Below are 13,605 nucleotides of genomic sequence, written 5' to 3'. Positions count from 1 at the left end.
TATACCCCGCAAATAGGTTTGACATATAGGTTTAGGGTAGTGCCCCTCTCAAAACCGTCTTGCGAGATTCGTGAGACACCGGGCGGCTTCTCCGATCCAGTATCATGAACAAGACCCGCAGCAGGAGACATGTCGACTTAATGATAAGACTTTATTTTTTCTGATAGTAACGATCATCCCACAACTGTAATTCTTCTCTAAATACGAGATAGCATTGCAAAATATTTGGCGGTGATGTCAATACCGTTGTGAGTTCATTTCAACTTATTACCTGGCGTCTCAGTCTCGAACCCGGCATTACTCGTCGAATATATGGCTATTGTTCGCGCCTTATATTTGAACAAGCGAGCGTCTAAAATACGCCCCGCTGGAACATGCTGGTGGACGACATCGTGAATCAAATGTGAGAAGTTGGTCATTTCAACTTCATATGCCGACTACAAACCTTATACCGCAATTGTGACTGGTCATCGTCGTTGACAGCTTAATTCGTTCCTTTTACGGCCTAACCGCACAACGTCTTCTACAAATGCACATACATTTTTGATCTCGAATCGCGCCCTCGACTTTTACTAATAGTAATGTTATTGTAGCTTCCTTCCCTGCTATGATCATCCGATTGCAATCAATTAAAATGCAATCTCAATGTTGTTGGGCTTTCTACCTTTGATCTGAAAACAAGTTATCATCATTAGCGATGGCATATACCACCCTCATTATAAACCAAATCAACAATAAACAAATAACAAGCGATATACCAAAAACTAGGCAACATATAAATATAGTACTCCATAGTTTTCCAAATAATACTAGAATCGTAATGCAGGCAAGGACATGACATGATACCAACCGCAAATATCATAAGTTGCATAAATGAATACATCAATCGTAACTGGCATTATAACTTGCTCATTAAGTCATCATTCGTTATGTATCAATCTATAGTATCTTATACTAGTCCACCCAATTCCGGGACGCCACTCGTCGACGTCGCCATGTCTCCAAATCCACCAGCGTACGCGGCCATGTTAGCCAAATCTGCTTCGAACGAGATGTCTGCTTGACCAATAAATTCGCCATTGGAAATGATTCGCTGGTCCGAAGATGCCGACAAATGTCCACTATTCGCAGGCTGCAGTGACGAAACGACTTCAGAAAGCATGTTGACGAAGGCAGGATAGTCGTCCGCATTGTCGAACGTAGCCCCCATTCCTACTCCCGGCCCTCCAGCATTTGAAAATATATTCTGGTGAGATGGCATCGCCGCATGCTGCGAATGCCGGCGAGGAGGGAATGCGAAGAATGCAGTATCGGAATCCGAGCTACATGGATCTGCAGTAGAGTCCGACATCAAGTCCTGCAAGGAGCCGGTCGTATGTCGTCGTTGGCTCGGTGGCGGCACCTGCCTACCATCTACAGACGGACAATTTTTTGGCACAAGGCGGCTTCCGCAACCGAATTGAAACTCGTTTGCAGCATTCTGAGCATCGCGCGGCGTAAACATATCAAGTGATGCTGCAGACGTCGATTCCGCTATGAGTGGAATAACCGAGCTATGAAATTGCTGAGTTCCATGTGTGCCTCGATTCTGTAGCGCAAACACCTGACTGTCGCAGCGACGGTGGACGTTCATCTCTGTCAGCGTTTCATCAGTCGACTTCTGCATCGGTGCGGACATGCATTTTGAGGGCGTAGACGGGATAAGCGACTGTCGTTGCGATTCTACGACATCTTGAATATCCGATGAGTTATTTTCCATCTCCGCGCTAGAACGCTTGGCAGGACTCGCTGGCTGTACTGGCAGCTGCGTGGCCGAGGCGAACGTATGCGATGATCGAGACGAAGCTCGTACACCGGCAGCAGCAGCAGCAGCAGCCTGGACGGGTTTGGCCGGCTTCTTTGGAGCAATTGTCCACACAACAACCGCACCGTCATCCACTTCGTCCTGTAATTGCTTGTCGTCTTCGCTTGTCGCTGTATTGCCCTCCGTAGCCGAATTCTCTCTCTCCGGGCTTTCTCCTGGTTTGCCATATCGATCTTCCATCTCAGCCACATAATAAATCTCCTCTAATATCTCCATCTTTTCGGGAGGAATACTGATAGCACACTCCGCGGTCGCCCCCCGGAGCTGCTTGAGCTCAACCCGTCCACATCGTAGCATACTAACCAGCAAAACTAGCCGCTCCGGCTTCATCAGATGATCTGGCTCCTTGTGCCGAGCCTCAGACGGCCACCAATCAGGCTTAAACTCTTCACCCTTGTTGTATGGGTGATTCGACTGCTTCTTCGGCTCAATGACTTTAATCCACGCCTTGGCGACGACCTTGCAGGCAAGCTGCTGCAGTTGTCGAAATTTTGCTTCCAAGAACGCGGTCACGGCCACACGGTCACAGATCACTAACGGATGATACTCTGTGTGCCCGTCGTCAGTTCGCTGAGCCGACGGGAAACCTTCACCGGCTTGGATACGAAGGGGCGATGGCCGTGCGCGCTGTGCTAAGGAAAGGAAAAAGTCTTCCTTTTGCGAAGACTGTGTCGCGAGTGGTACATGATCTGAAATTATTGAAGTATTGGGAGACGGCGGGTTGGAGATCAATGAAGGCTGTTGTGACGACCATGATGACTCTGTCGATTGCGGAGATAGGTATCCCTGGCTTGGTTGTTCACCTGGTAAGGCGGTTTCTCCTTTGTATGAGTCACCAGATGCGGTCGGAGATGAAAGTATCATTGAAGAATCAAACGCAAGCGACTTTGAAGATTCTGTATCCAATCCGTCCAGTGCGCTTGTCCGTAGTGGTACTGTAATGACATCCTTCATGTCATGTCCGTTCGCATTTCTACCCCGCAGCGAACTCCAAGGTCCGCACTCTGATTTGATTCCAATGCTAGCTGTGACAGTAAACCCCGGGCCACAAAGCTCACAATCATCCTGATCCAATATTGCACTATCAGACGCCGGCGATGCCCGATTACCAGTTGATGAGCGACGGACCCGAGTCAATGAGTGCGCAGCAGATCTATAGTCCGCAACTAATTTCAATAGACGACGTGACCGACCGGTTGGAAATATAGATGTCGTATGATCATCAAGAGCTGCAGATGTGAAAATTTCGGCGCGTTGACTGGAATCGGATTGCACGAGCACCAACATGAATTCCAGCGATTGCCGTTGCTCGAGACTTTTCAAATCGCGGACGATCTGTACAGCAAGCAGTGTTAATCCGGTACCAACATTATCGATAGTCTTACTAACCTGTTTGATATTCGAGTTCTGGTCGTCATTAAAAGTGTGTCTTGATGTATTTGAATACATTTGATCATGCACACTAGTACTACAACCTGGCGACATATCATCACCATAGTAGAAAGATTGCAGCGGTTGCATTATTAGCAACGCCGGAGCAGCGTAGCTCAGACGCAAAGGGTGAGATTGTCGAACAACCTGGTACGAACCACGCGTATAAGAGACGGACGACAGAGATCAGTGATTTAATGGAAAGAAAAAGTTGCTGATAGCTGTGAGGGTGGAGAACTTGCGAAGTCCATCAATCTGAGCGCGGGTTGCTAATACGATAATGGTTTAGTGCTTCGACGGTGAGGAGAGGTGGCATGACCGAGCAGAATCGTGTCATATTTTGGTGCAGCTCGTGGCTGATTGAGCGGAGACTAACTTCGTAGTCTGGATTGCAGACTGCGTGCAATGGCCAAGGTGCAGGCGTGCAGCGGATAGGACCGGGGCACCCCAGGGACACGAATGAACCGCGAGAGTTAAGGGCGAGGTACGGGAGGAGTCAGAGGACATGGCGCAAAAGCACAGACGGCAAAGCTATTGAAGTGACATAGTGAGGGAGTACAAAGAACAGACAGAACGTTATTGCGCTTGCAAATCTACTGGCGGGCAGATGACAAGCTCATGACGTCGATAACAGATAATGAGCCAGTACTGCGGGCACCGGAGCGGCAGCTAAAAGAGGCCAGCTCCGACCAGCCTTGAGTGCAGTCAAGTGCAGCCACCACGACGGGTCGATTCGGATCTAGTGGAACCGTGGAGAGCAGCAGAGTGGAGAAACGCGCCGCAGGGCACTGCACGAACAAGCATGGCCGATGGCAGGGAGCCACAACGGTTCACTCTCCGCTAAGGTAATGCCAGTAACAGTTCGAATGGCGGTCAGGTGTGAGGGAGACAAACGCACTGTTCTCCGCATGTTCGTCAGTGAAGTGGATCGGTAGACGCAGAAGTACGGCAGAGTAAGCGAGCCAGCAGCTGTACCTGATCAGCGTCGAGAGCACAACTCCGTCACAGCCACCAGTAACCTGCGCTTGAGTTGCTGGCGAATCCAACACCCGTCAACGGTCACGATCACTAACGACCGATGAGGCTTTGTGTTTCTATTCTAATAAACAAGGTCCCAATATGATGGCAACTACCCAGAGCCCATCGTGCGTCGTTCATAGGTAGGCACTCTCATCAGAGTAGCAGACTGCACAGTCACGCAAACCGTGTCACAGACTCACGTCGCAGAGATGCAATCGCGCAAAGTATGTGCAGTTACTAGGCCACCAACTTCGCCGCAGCAGCTGTATTGATGACCCGACGCTGGTTTTTTAGTCCGGAGCATCGATTTTCCATTCGAAGTTTGATAAGGTCGGAGCATAACCAGCGAGCAAAATAACCACAGTCTCTGTCATAGCTGTAACTGTAAGTTGGTGAGCGGGTCTAACTACTGCCAGCGTACGGTCATTAATTATCAGCTGCCGGGCGCCGAATGCATTTGACGTGTGAGCGCTTAAGCTCCGAGGTGTGAGTTTGGACTTTGGAGAGGTGAGGAGGATAAGCCCCAAGGCGCCGTGCTCGGCATCCGTGCACTCGGGATCTGCCGCCCCGCCAGTTGAGATACCTTTTTTTGGCGTGCAATTTATGTACCCTCGCACAGTCGGACCGTTCGCTACCTAGAAGTTTGGTACGGCGTGAGACATGCGTAGTCTACTCGCTTATGGAGTCTTTGGAGCCCGGCCATCCCTATCCTTTGGTTCCGCCATGTAAGAGCATCGGGCCCATGGAAGGTCAACTGCCCTTGACCATCTCAAACATCCATGTGAGCGCCTCGATCTCAGGGAGTAGACAGAAAACGGCCGTTGCCTAGTTAATTATCTGACTGCTAACATGCTGCTTCTCTCGAGTGACTTGCACGCGTCGATCACTCTGACAAGAGTCCTTATTCTCTTGCTGATCGGAAATGTGACGGTCCATACACCTTGTTCGATATTACCTGTAATTTCTGGGACTTACAGTTTGACCGCTGCCGAGACGTTTCATTATCATTTCAAACTTTAACCCGGCGAAGATAAAACAAAATTAGTAAAACTTTTAATGTGGATTGATTTTCAACTTCGCGGACTCTTTAAATCGTGAGTTCGTGACGAGCGCAAGCGCATGTGCATGCAAACGCAGTAACGACGCATTCTGCCCATTGCAAGACTTGCTTAGGATTAACGATAATGCGAATTGGCCTACTGCTGTCTTGTACGCGAAAGCTAGAACCTATAAACTGTGCCCAGACGAATATTCCTGGGATTGAAACTGTCGACTGCATTGTTAATGCGCCATTTACATTTAAAGTTGTTTGATTCATGGGTGTGGCGAGCAGCCAGCCTTTAAGTGTAGTTACTGACAATCGGAGCTTCCTAACATCCCGTGCGAGAAACCAACTCTCACTACAATCTTCGTCGGATATATTTGTTTTCGGGCACTGGCGATAAGTATGTATTACACTGATGCTGCGACTACCCTGCACAAAGTACAATGATCCTAACCACAGATATATGGGAACCGCGGGTGTGGTTGGAAAACAAGGGCAGATTTGCTGCTGCCAGCATCCCAGTCATCCCCCCCGCAAAAAAGTGATACACCTCTCAGTCGTTCTGAATCACCAAAATCCCACGTCCACATCAAAAGTTCGCAACTCTCGATCACTCGGCGTTACTGACACTGGGTAGGCATATATCCCATACCCTAGCGATAACTCGGTGTACATACATAAAAATGAAGAACTAAGACAAAGGCACATGGTGATTACCATCGGTCTGGATCCCGCATTGTGGGGCCACTCTACCTGAACATGGTCCATGACCCTGATTTTGACATCTGCAGCAATGGTAATATAAACGCATGCTATCATTTAACAATGCTATATTAAATACTAAAAAATTTGAAGTGCCATGAACGCCATGATGTAGTTTCCGAATGATCTCCAGGGGCCGATAATATATATTGTGAATATAGCAGTAATCGCAGGTGGTGCATATTTCTTCCCAGATCCAACCCTGCCGTTTCCGCTGCTTAGCTGTAAGGTATCACGTTCAACTCTGTCGCAGGCCTTGTCTGTCCACGATCACCACGAGGCCTTGCTTTGTCTGACGACTGTCTGATAGGCAGTTCCGCTTCCTCGATTTAGACAGAAACGTCTTACACAGCCATCGATGACGCTCCAGTACGACATTGTCGGATCGACTTTACCTTTGGTCTAAATATACGCTTTTGGTGTCTAACATGACCATTATCTTACTTCATTTTTAGTTTCACAAAACAATTCTACACAGAATTGACTACTGATTAAACGCATCACGCTTACATATCGTCATTCGCCTATCATGATTCCGGCATAACCATAACGAATAAATAAAATGTACACTAAGAAAAAAACTTAAAACATGATAACTCCACTTGAAGATCACATTAGATATATATGCATGCACGTAAGCGATATATAGCACACTAGAGCGCCGTCCCTGTCGAAACCAATTGTCTCTCTTACCGTCGTACTGCATAAGTAAGATTCCCTAAACAAAACGTAATGTAAATAACGTATTGAAAGTTCGAATCTACCCAGACGTAATAACAAATACTAATCCTCATGGAAAAAGATATATAATTCTATCGTTCTCATCGTCTCACGACTTATCTACAAAGGATCGGCCCGCATGTACGAGAATCCCCTGAACTGTTCCTGATCCGCCTTAGTCAGTACCGTGTTCACTGGCGTCAAAACAGGGACCTCGCGCGTAAACTCTTGGTCAAAGTTGCGCGTGTCTGTCGGAGAATCGATCGTTGGAATAAACGGTGGTTGCACACGCCTGTGATATATATCGTTCCAATTGATGTTTGAGAAGTAAGGATGCGCCATAACGTCTTTGGCGTCGTTCAGACCCGAACCTAGTCGTTGCCGCGGATCGCGGGTCAGCAACTGTTGCAGAATTGAAACCGAATTGCGCGCCATGTGAATCGGGTACAGAGGCTCGTCTCTGAGAATCGCGCCGAAAATTTCCTGCTCGTCATCTCCACGGAACGGCGACTGGCCGAGGATCATCTGGTATATCAACACGCCGAACGCCCACCAGTCAACCGCTCTGCCATATTTCTGATCCTGCAAAATCTCCGGCGCCATAAGTTCCGGAGTACCGCAGAAGGTACCAGTCGTGTTTCCTTGCCACATATTTTCCTTGCAAAGGCCATAATCCGCAATTTTCACGTGGCCATCCAATGTAAGCAAGATGTTGTCCAATTTCAAGTCGCGATAGATAACTCCACAATCATGGAAATACTTTAAACCCAAGCAAATTTCAGCTGCATAGAACTGTGCTCTCGGCGTCGAGAACTGCTCTTTCTGAATATGCCACATCAAATCACCACCACTGATATACTCCATAACGAAGTAAATTCGTGTTTCGGTCTGGAAGCACGAATGCAAGTTCAACAAAAACGGGTGTCGCTCCTGATTGGCAATCAAAAATACCCGCTTCTCAGACCTCGTGTTCTCAACTTCACCATTCTCCAAGATATACTCCTTCTTCAAAACCTTGATGGCATACAGCTTCTTGCTCTGTTTCGCTTCGGCCAGCATGACCTTGCCAAAGTTGCCCTTTCCCAGTACGGCAAGGAAATTGAAATCATCCAAGCCAATCTTCTTCCTCGAAACTAGCGTCTGTGGAACTGGCATTGCAACCTGTTTGTTCGCACTCGTGCCCGGTTCCAGTGGCTTTCGAGGAACTCTTTGCGCAGGCTTCGCTTCAAGTCCTGGGGACGCAATGTAGCTCATCCTCTGCTGTTGCTGGAGAAGCTGCTGCGGTGACAACGCTGTAGGGCCATATGCCTGGTCAGCAGCCGTCGCAGATTGCGAAGCAGGAGCTGTAACATTGAGCGGTGCGATTTGCTGTTGATAGTCAGAGTAATCCGATCTATAGCTAGAAGGCGAAGACGGCGGGTAAGGTCGCTGCTGCGCAGCTTTCGCCTGTCGGTATGGATCATACGGAGGCTGCGGTGACGTCTTGCCCATAGCTGCTGCCGCAGCTGCAGCGGCTGCCGCACTGGAGGCAGTGGAACTCGTCCGGGAAGTCTGGGATGATGGAGATTCTTGAGGAAGAGAAGTTTGAATGGACGGTGCAGAACTCGTATAGCTCTGTGCTGAGGACGACTGAATAGAAGGTGTCGGCTTCAGTCTAGATACCAAGTCTGGTCGATTCATTGGCGGAGGATGACTCAGATCTATCTTACCAGTCGTAGGCTTCTGGTTCCTGAGCGCCATTAGGATTGTATTGGCTGTCTCCATAGACATGCCGCAGAAATCGGGCACCAGGTGCACGCAATCAGCATGGCATGTCAGACCACATTCTGCAAATATTTAGCTATCATAAAGGGTAGAAAGATATAACTGCAATATAACATACCTGTACACTTTCTCGCACTCTTTTTCAAAAGAGGCAGCATATAACCGCAGTGGCAGCACCAATTTGCACTGATATTTGTAATAGGTTCGAATCTGTGAGGGATTCTATGATTGATTTTTTCCTCGTCGGGGTCTGTGTCAGCGCTGGATTTCGAGATACACTTCGTGACAACCTTGGCGTAGCACTTCTTGTGGCAAGTGTATTTGCAGTCTTCGCATTGGTAACCAACGGAGTACTTCAAAAACTCTCCGCAGAAAGCGCATCTCATAACATTGTAGAACTGTTGTTGCACGAATTTGTGACCGTACATTTCATGAACTTCCTCTTTGCGTTGTCGAATGGCGCCTTGGCGTCCCAGCCTGCCGAGCTCAAGCGGTCGCTTGTTGACGTTGTGCTTGATGAAGCTGACTCTGATTTGAATCCGTCCTGTCGGTTCGAGGACGAACCAAGAATCAACATACACATTCTGCTCGGACTCAATTCCAAGATGGCTGCTACTACCGCCAACTGACGGCTTCACCGGTGCACCAGAGGGACGAGTCGAGCCCGATGAGCTACTGCCACTGGCTGTTGACAAGGGAGGCTTCGCATCTCTGTCAGCTTGCGTCTGGTCTGCCGGGACCCACTCGCGGTTAGACAACTCCAGTTCAAGTTTTTTTCGCCGCAATTCTTCGGCGATATCGGCAATACGCATCCACATGATTCCGATTGGGACATCGTGATCACCAGATCGATCGTACACAGTAACCTCTACTTCGTTCGCCTTATCCAATTCGAGATCATATGTTTCGTTCCACTTGTCTGTGCGCGACGGTCTAGTTTTCACCTTAGCTTGGTCGTCCGCTTTGATCATGACCGAAGTCTCAGGGGCTTTATTGCGTTGCGTGGCCGCATGATCGACGGCCTCAATAGAAATAATCGTAATCCGGAGTCTGCCGCTTAATCCTGTTCTAATATTCGGATTATTAAGATTTGAATTATCTACTTCCATTGTCAGCACACGCTCCACATCCCAAAGCGAGCAATATAAAATACCCTGTAGATCATCATCTAAATCTATATGCATATCTTGGTATCTTTTAAGTGCCAACTTCAAAAGATGCATTTTCTGATAACTCTCTATCCTCTGATTCTCAGCTTGCGCCTTGTTGCGACGGTCGCCCTCGATTTCATAAAGCCTGACTAACTTCTCAATGCCCTCTCTGTACTTTTTCTCTAGCGACAGCTTGAACTCGAGTTGCTGTAACATCAGTTGGATTCGCGGTCCAAGATATGGCGAATCATATTTAATAAGGTCTATTACGATAATTTGTCAGCCCACCATCTCCACACGAATCGGCAAGCACCACAATCAAAGTATAATTCAAATCATACCTAAGTCTGTATAATTAGGTCGCGCCTTTGGTGCTCTACTACTAGGAAGATCACTGTCCTTTTGAGGAACTGCCGGAGGGCCATCCGATCCGTTCGTTCCGTCCGGCCTGGATTCACAGTTAACCACTTTCTAATAAACTCATGTCAAGGTGTAAGTCGCTTCAAACGTACGCTGCATGAGGAGAAATGACAGATCTGCGCTTGAGTTGAAGATCCTGGAGCGTCTTCTCTAGATAAGCTATGTTCTTCTTAGATTCCGCAATATTTGACTCGCAGCGCGTCTTAACATCCTGATTGTTTGTGTTCTGGCTCATCGCCTTCGCACCCTGTATCAGCGAGCGCTCGCGCTCGATCTTTCTGTAGATGTCATTGATGATCTTGTCGCTGGCAGACATCGTGCGTCGAGATATCGCGCTAGGAGTAGCTGTGTACAAAATGTTTGAGGATTGCGGCACAGGGCGAGAGCCAGCGCTGCAACTTACAAAATTGTAACCGATCGAATATATGGACGTCGATGTCAAACAGTCGTAGTTAAGCCGATATCGATGCGAGGGCGCAAAGGCTGCCAAAATGTCGGGGGAGATGACGTTTCAGTCTGTGAATGATATAGCGTATGGAATTGCTTGACTTTGCTTTCGACGCGAAGTACACGCAACACCGCCCAGCTTGTGCTGTCCCAGACTATGACCTAAACCAAGCTCTGCCGCATGCGAAAGCAAACCCTACTACACCAAACACATCTTATACGGGAACAGGGATTCAACGTAAAATTTTGAATGGACACTTAAATACGGAAATCGGCTGCAATGCTAAATTGCTTCCATCTCTGTATTGGACGTACCTTACTGACGTCTTCCACCGGCATTCCGCGTCTATAAGAAAGCGATACCTTTGCAGGTGAAACACATTTTGGCCACCGCCGTTATGGCGCATTAGCCGTGCACATTTTCGCAGGAGTAGCTGGACTGTGGATGAAAACTCAAATGCGTCTGCTAAATATGGACTATCAAGTGGATTCTGCAGCATTGGTGACAGACATCCAGCGTCCATCAACTACATCTAGATGACAGCAGTCTTCAACAATATCGTAACACATCTTGATTATACTATATTTTATACTATCACGATAGCGCCAAAATAATATCCATCCCAAAGCATTTAACTACGAGCAAAACAAATACCGACGCAAAATATCGCGGCGTCGTCTCTTAATACGATAATTATATCTGGCCATACAGATATCCTTCTCGTAATTCATCCATGCTCTTGCCCTCTTTGCTGATCAATATCTTATAAACCACTTCCGGTGGTTTAAGTCCCAGTTTGTCTGCACGGCGCCATCTCTGCAGCCGTGTCATGCCCACAGTTGGACCGTAGGCGGCTGTAAGATCGAAGTTTTTCAATATTCGCACAACAGTCGACACTCCCTGTTGATGTACTAGAATAAACGTTAGATCATCACGTCGACAATTTCACGCCAAAATAATATCGATGGCCATACTTGGTGCGGCAATGTTAACTTTCTGTGTCTTGTCGAAATAGGCCTCATATTGAGGATCGTCATAGTCCAAAGGCTCCACAACGTCCGGCTCTACCGGAACGACCTGCTCATCCGTTTCCCTTTGTACGTCCTCCTCAGGAGTTTCTGGAAATTCTTGACTCTCTACTTCGTCTTCAGTTTCGATCTCACGAGCAGACTCTGCGACTTTGTCAGACGTTATCTGCGACGCGGCTGGCGGGATGACTTCTGTAGTGGACTGCGGCTGTAACTTCTTGCCTGTCACACTTTGCAGAGATGCAGCAAGCTGCTTTCTTTGTCTAAAACTATCTGTGAGTCTGACTTGTTTTGCCAGTGGCTTCTTGTTCGTCGATGATGATTGTGATCGCTTAGGCGGTGCCATGACTATCTGCTAATCAATATAACGAATACAGCCTTTAGACGGCGCAACGTTGTATTAAAATCTTCAATATCTTAAAGAGATGGAAATCGACTGTCTGCGTTAATGATTGTTCATCCAAGTCATCGGCTGGTTGCTGGGCGATGAGTAGCAGACAAGGTGACAGGCACAACGCCCCTAGATATTGCAATTTGCTAGCCGTTAAGGGCAGGTCATAAATAGAGCAACAATAGCCCTTACCCAACAATCAGTGCGCCAAGTTATTTGTTTACAATTGTCGTGGTATTGGTACCGATGACTTCATTTAACGACACACGGTTTCAAGATCGTATCAAGTCACGAATAATCAATATAATATACCTATATTCATCTTCAATTCTGACGATGCTAGTGACTACACTACTGAGTAGACAACCATTCTGCTGGACTGGTACGCCTCAAAGATTGGCCGCCGTGCCTCATATGCGACAGGAAACGAAGTAGTTGGGTGTTAGACCTGCCAAAACGTTGCGAGTTTTAAACAGGCGCCAAAATTTGGAGTCCCAATTTTCGAGCTTTGAATTTTCTCGCCTAACGAAATTTTGCTCAGACGGACGGCCAAGAAAGTTTTAACAACCAGACAGCCGCTGCCCTACTTACCTTTGTTCGATATTCATATTTTGAATCCAAACTATTGCCAACATTCTATTTACTCGTTAAGATATTCCATATCCTCATCAATCTGGACCGACTGCCATCGCCCTCTCGTTGCTTCCGTTCTGTATTTATTATAAGTTTTCATCCCTGAGAGCGGCACTCGAGCGTTGCAACGATGCATATCCAGAGGTTCATTACTTCCTCACGCCATTCTGTATCATTACTCTGCGTGGAGGCAATATTTTCCTCAAGCTCATAGTAACGAGTTCTCAATTATGCGAGTATCTTTTTCAAAGTCAATGTATGACGAACTGGCGCACCAATCTCCGCACATAGACGTGATTAGTCCCGGTCCAGTCCAAGCCCAATTACACACAGCCAATTTCATTCTCTTCGATATCATAGCATTCATCAAATTCCTTGGACAAGCTGGTGTTGATAGCATTGAGCCTCCTTATGAGCGTTCACATGGAGTGTACTTTACACAACAGAGCGACTTCTCTCACCACAAGCTACGCCATTTTGACCGGGTTAATAGCGCTGTCATCTGTCAAAATTTTAAACGAGGATGCCAGTGCTTTGTTCTCTTTCGAATTCTTCTGTCGGAGATTGATCAGTCCTGGTTGCGGACATAACTGAACCATCTTCAGCACTTGTGTCCCCGACAGGGACTTTGTTTCGGATGCTGATGACTTGATAATTTCCGATGGGCGATTAAGCTTTTGCGCTTCAGCAGAGAGGTGTGTTCGCGAACATCTTGCATTTGGCTTGAGCTGATCGGAGCGATCAATGTCATAACTGTGATTTTGACCATTTGATTCAAATCGATATGACTATAGTCCCCCATCAGCATCACATTTAATGCGCAACACTAGCTTAAACGGACACTTTCCTAACTGCGCCTTGCTATGTGTGTAGTTGCCAAACCTTGTTTCGAGTGCTTTCGTACACCGACATTCGCGTCCCCGTAGAA

General features: G+C 47.4%; 4 protein-coding genes across 4 annotated transcripts; all 4 read right to left on the bottom strand.

Moving 5' to 3' along the window:
* Window positions 1-567: 567 nt before the first annotated feature.
* On the bottom strand, window positions 568-980 carry V1508DRAFT_417834 (uncharacterized protein). Its single transcript, XM_066940393.1, has one exon. It carries the CDS (start codon window positions 881-883, stop codon window positions 692-694), a length of 192 nt encoding a protein of 63 aa, XP_066795652.1. The 5' UTR covers window positions 884-980; the 3' UTR covers window positions 568-691.
* Window positions 810-3,506, bottom strand: V1508DRAFT_133435 (uncharacterized protein). The gene is made up of 2 exons (XM_066935970.1): window positions 3,254-3,506; window positions 810-3,199 (listed from the first exon to the last, which is right to left on the bottom strand). Exons 1-2 carry the CDS (start codon window positions 3,383-3,385, stop codon window positions 950-952), a joined length of 2,382 nt encoding a protein of 793 aa, XP_066795651.1. The 5' UTR covers window positions 3,386-3,506; the 3' UTR covers window positions 810-949.
* A 3,006-nt stretch (window positions 3,507-6,512) lies between these two features.
* V1508DRAFT_133364 (uncharacterized protein) lies at window positions 6,513-10,675 on the bottom strand. Its single transcript, XM_066935969.1, has 5 exons — window positions 10,270-10,675; window positions 10,099-10,205; window positions 9,760-10,020; window positions 8,725-9,705; window positions 6,513-8,668 (listed from the first exon to the last, which is right to left on the bottom strand). Exons 1-5 carry the CDS (start codon window positions 10,491-10,493, stop codon window positions 6,963-6,965), a joined length of 3,279 nt encoding a protein of 1,092 aa, XP_066795650.1. The 5' UTR covers window positions 10,494-10,675; the 3' UTR covers window positions 6,513-6,962.
* Window positions 10,676-11,064: 389 nt separating this feature from the next.
* On the bottom strand, window positions 11,065-12,476 carry V1508DRAFT_417827 (DNA polymerase delta, subunit 4-domain-containing protein). Its single transcript, XM_066940392.1, has 3 exons — window positions 12,237-12,476; window positions 11,600-12,190; window positions 11,065-11,536 (listed from the first exon to the last, which is right to left on the bottom strand). Exons 2-3 carry the CDS (start codon window positions 11,997-11,999, stop codon window positions 11,319-11,321), a joined length of 618 nt encoding a protein of 205 aa, XP_066795649.1. The 5' UTR covers window positions 12,000-12,190; window positions 12,237-12,476; the 3' UTR covers window positions 11,065-11,318.
* Between the last annotated feature and the right edge of the window lie 1,129 nt (window positions 12,477-13,605).

This window comes from Lipomyces doorenjongii, assembly GCF_038497915.1.
Source record: "Lipomyces doorenjongii strain NRRL Y-27504 unplaced genomic scaffold V1508scaffold_26, whole genome shotgun sequence".
In the NCBI taxonomy this organism is placed as follows: Eukaryota; Fungi; Ascomycota; class Lipomycetes; order Lipomycetales; family Lipomycetaceae; genus Lipomyces; species Lipomyces doorenjongii.
Note: the sequence above shows the minus strand (reverse complement) of the source record. Positions and strands in the feature narration are given on the sequence as shown.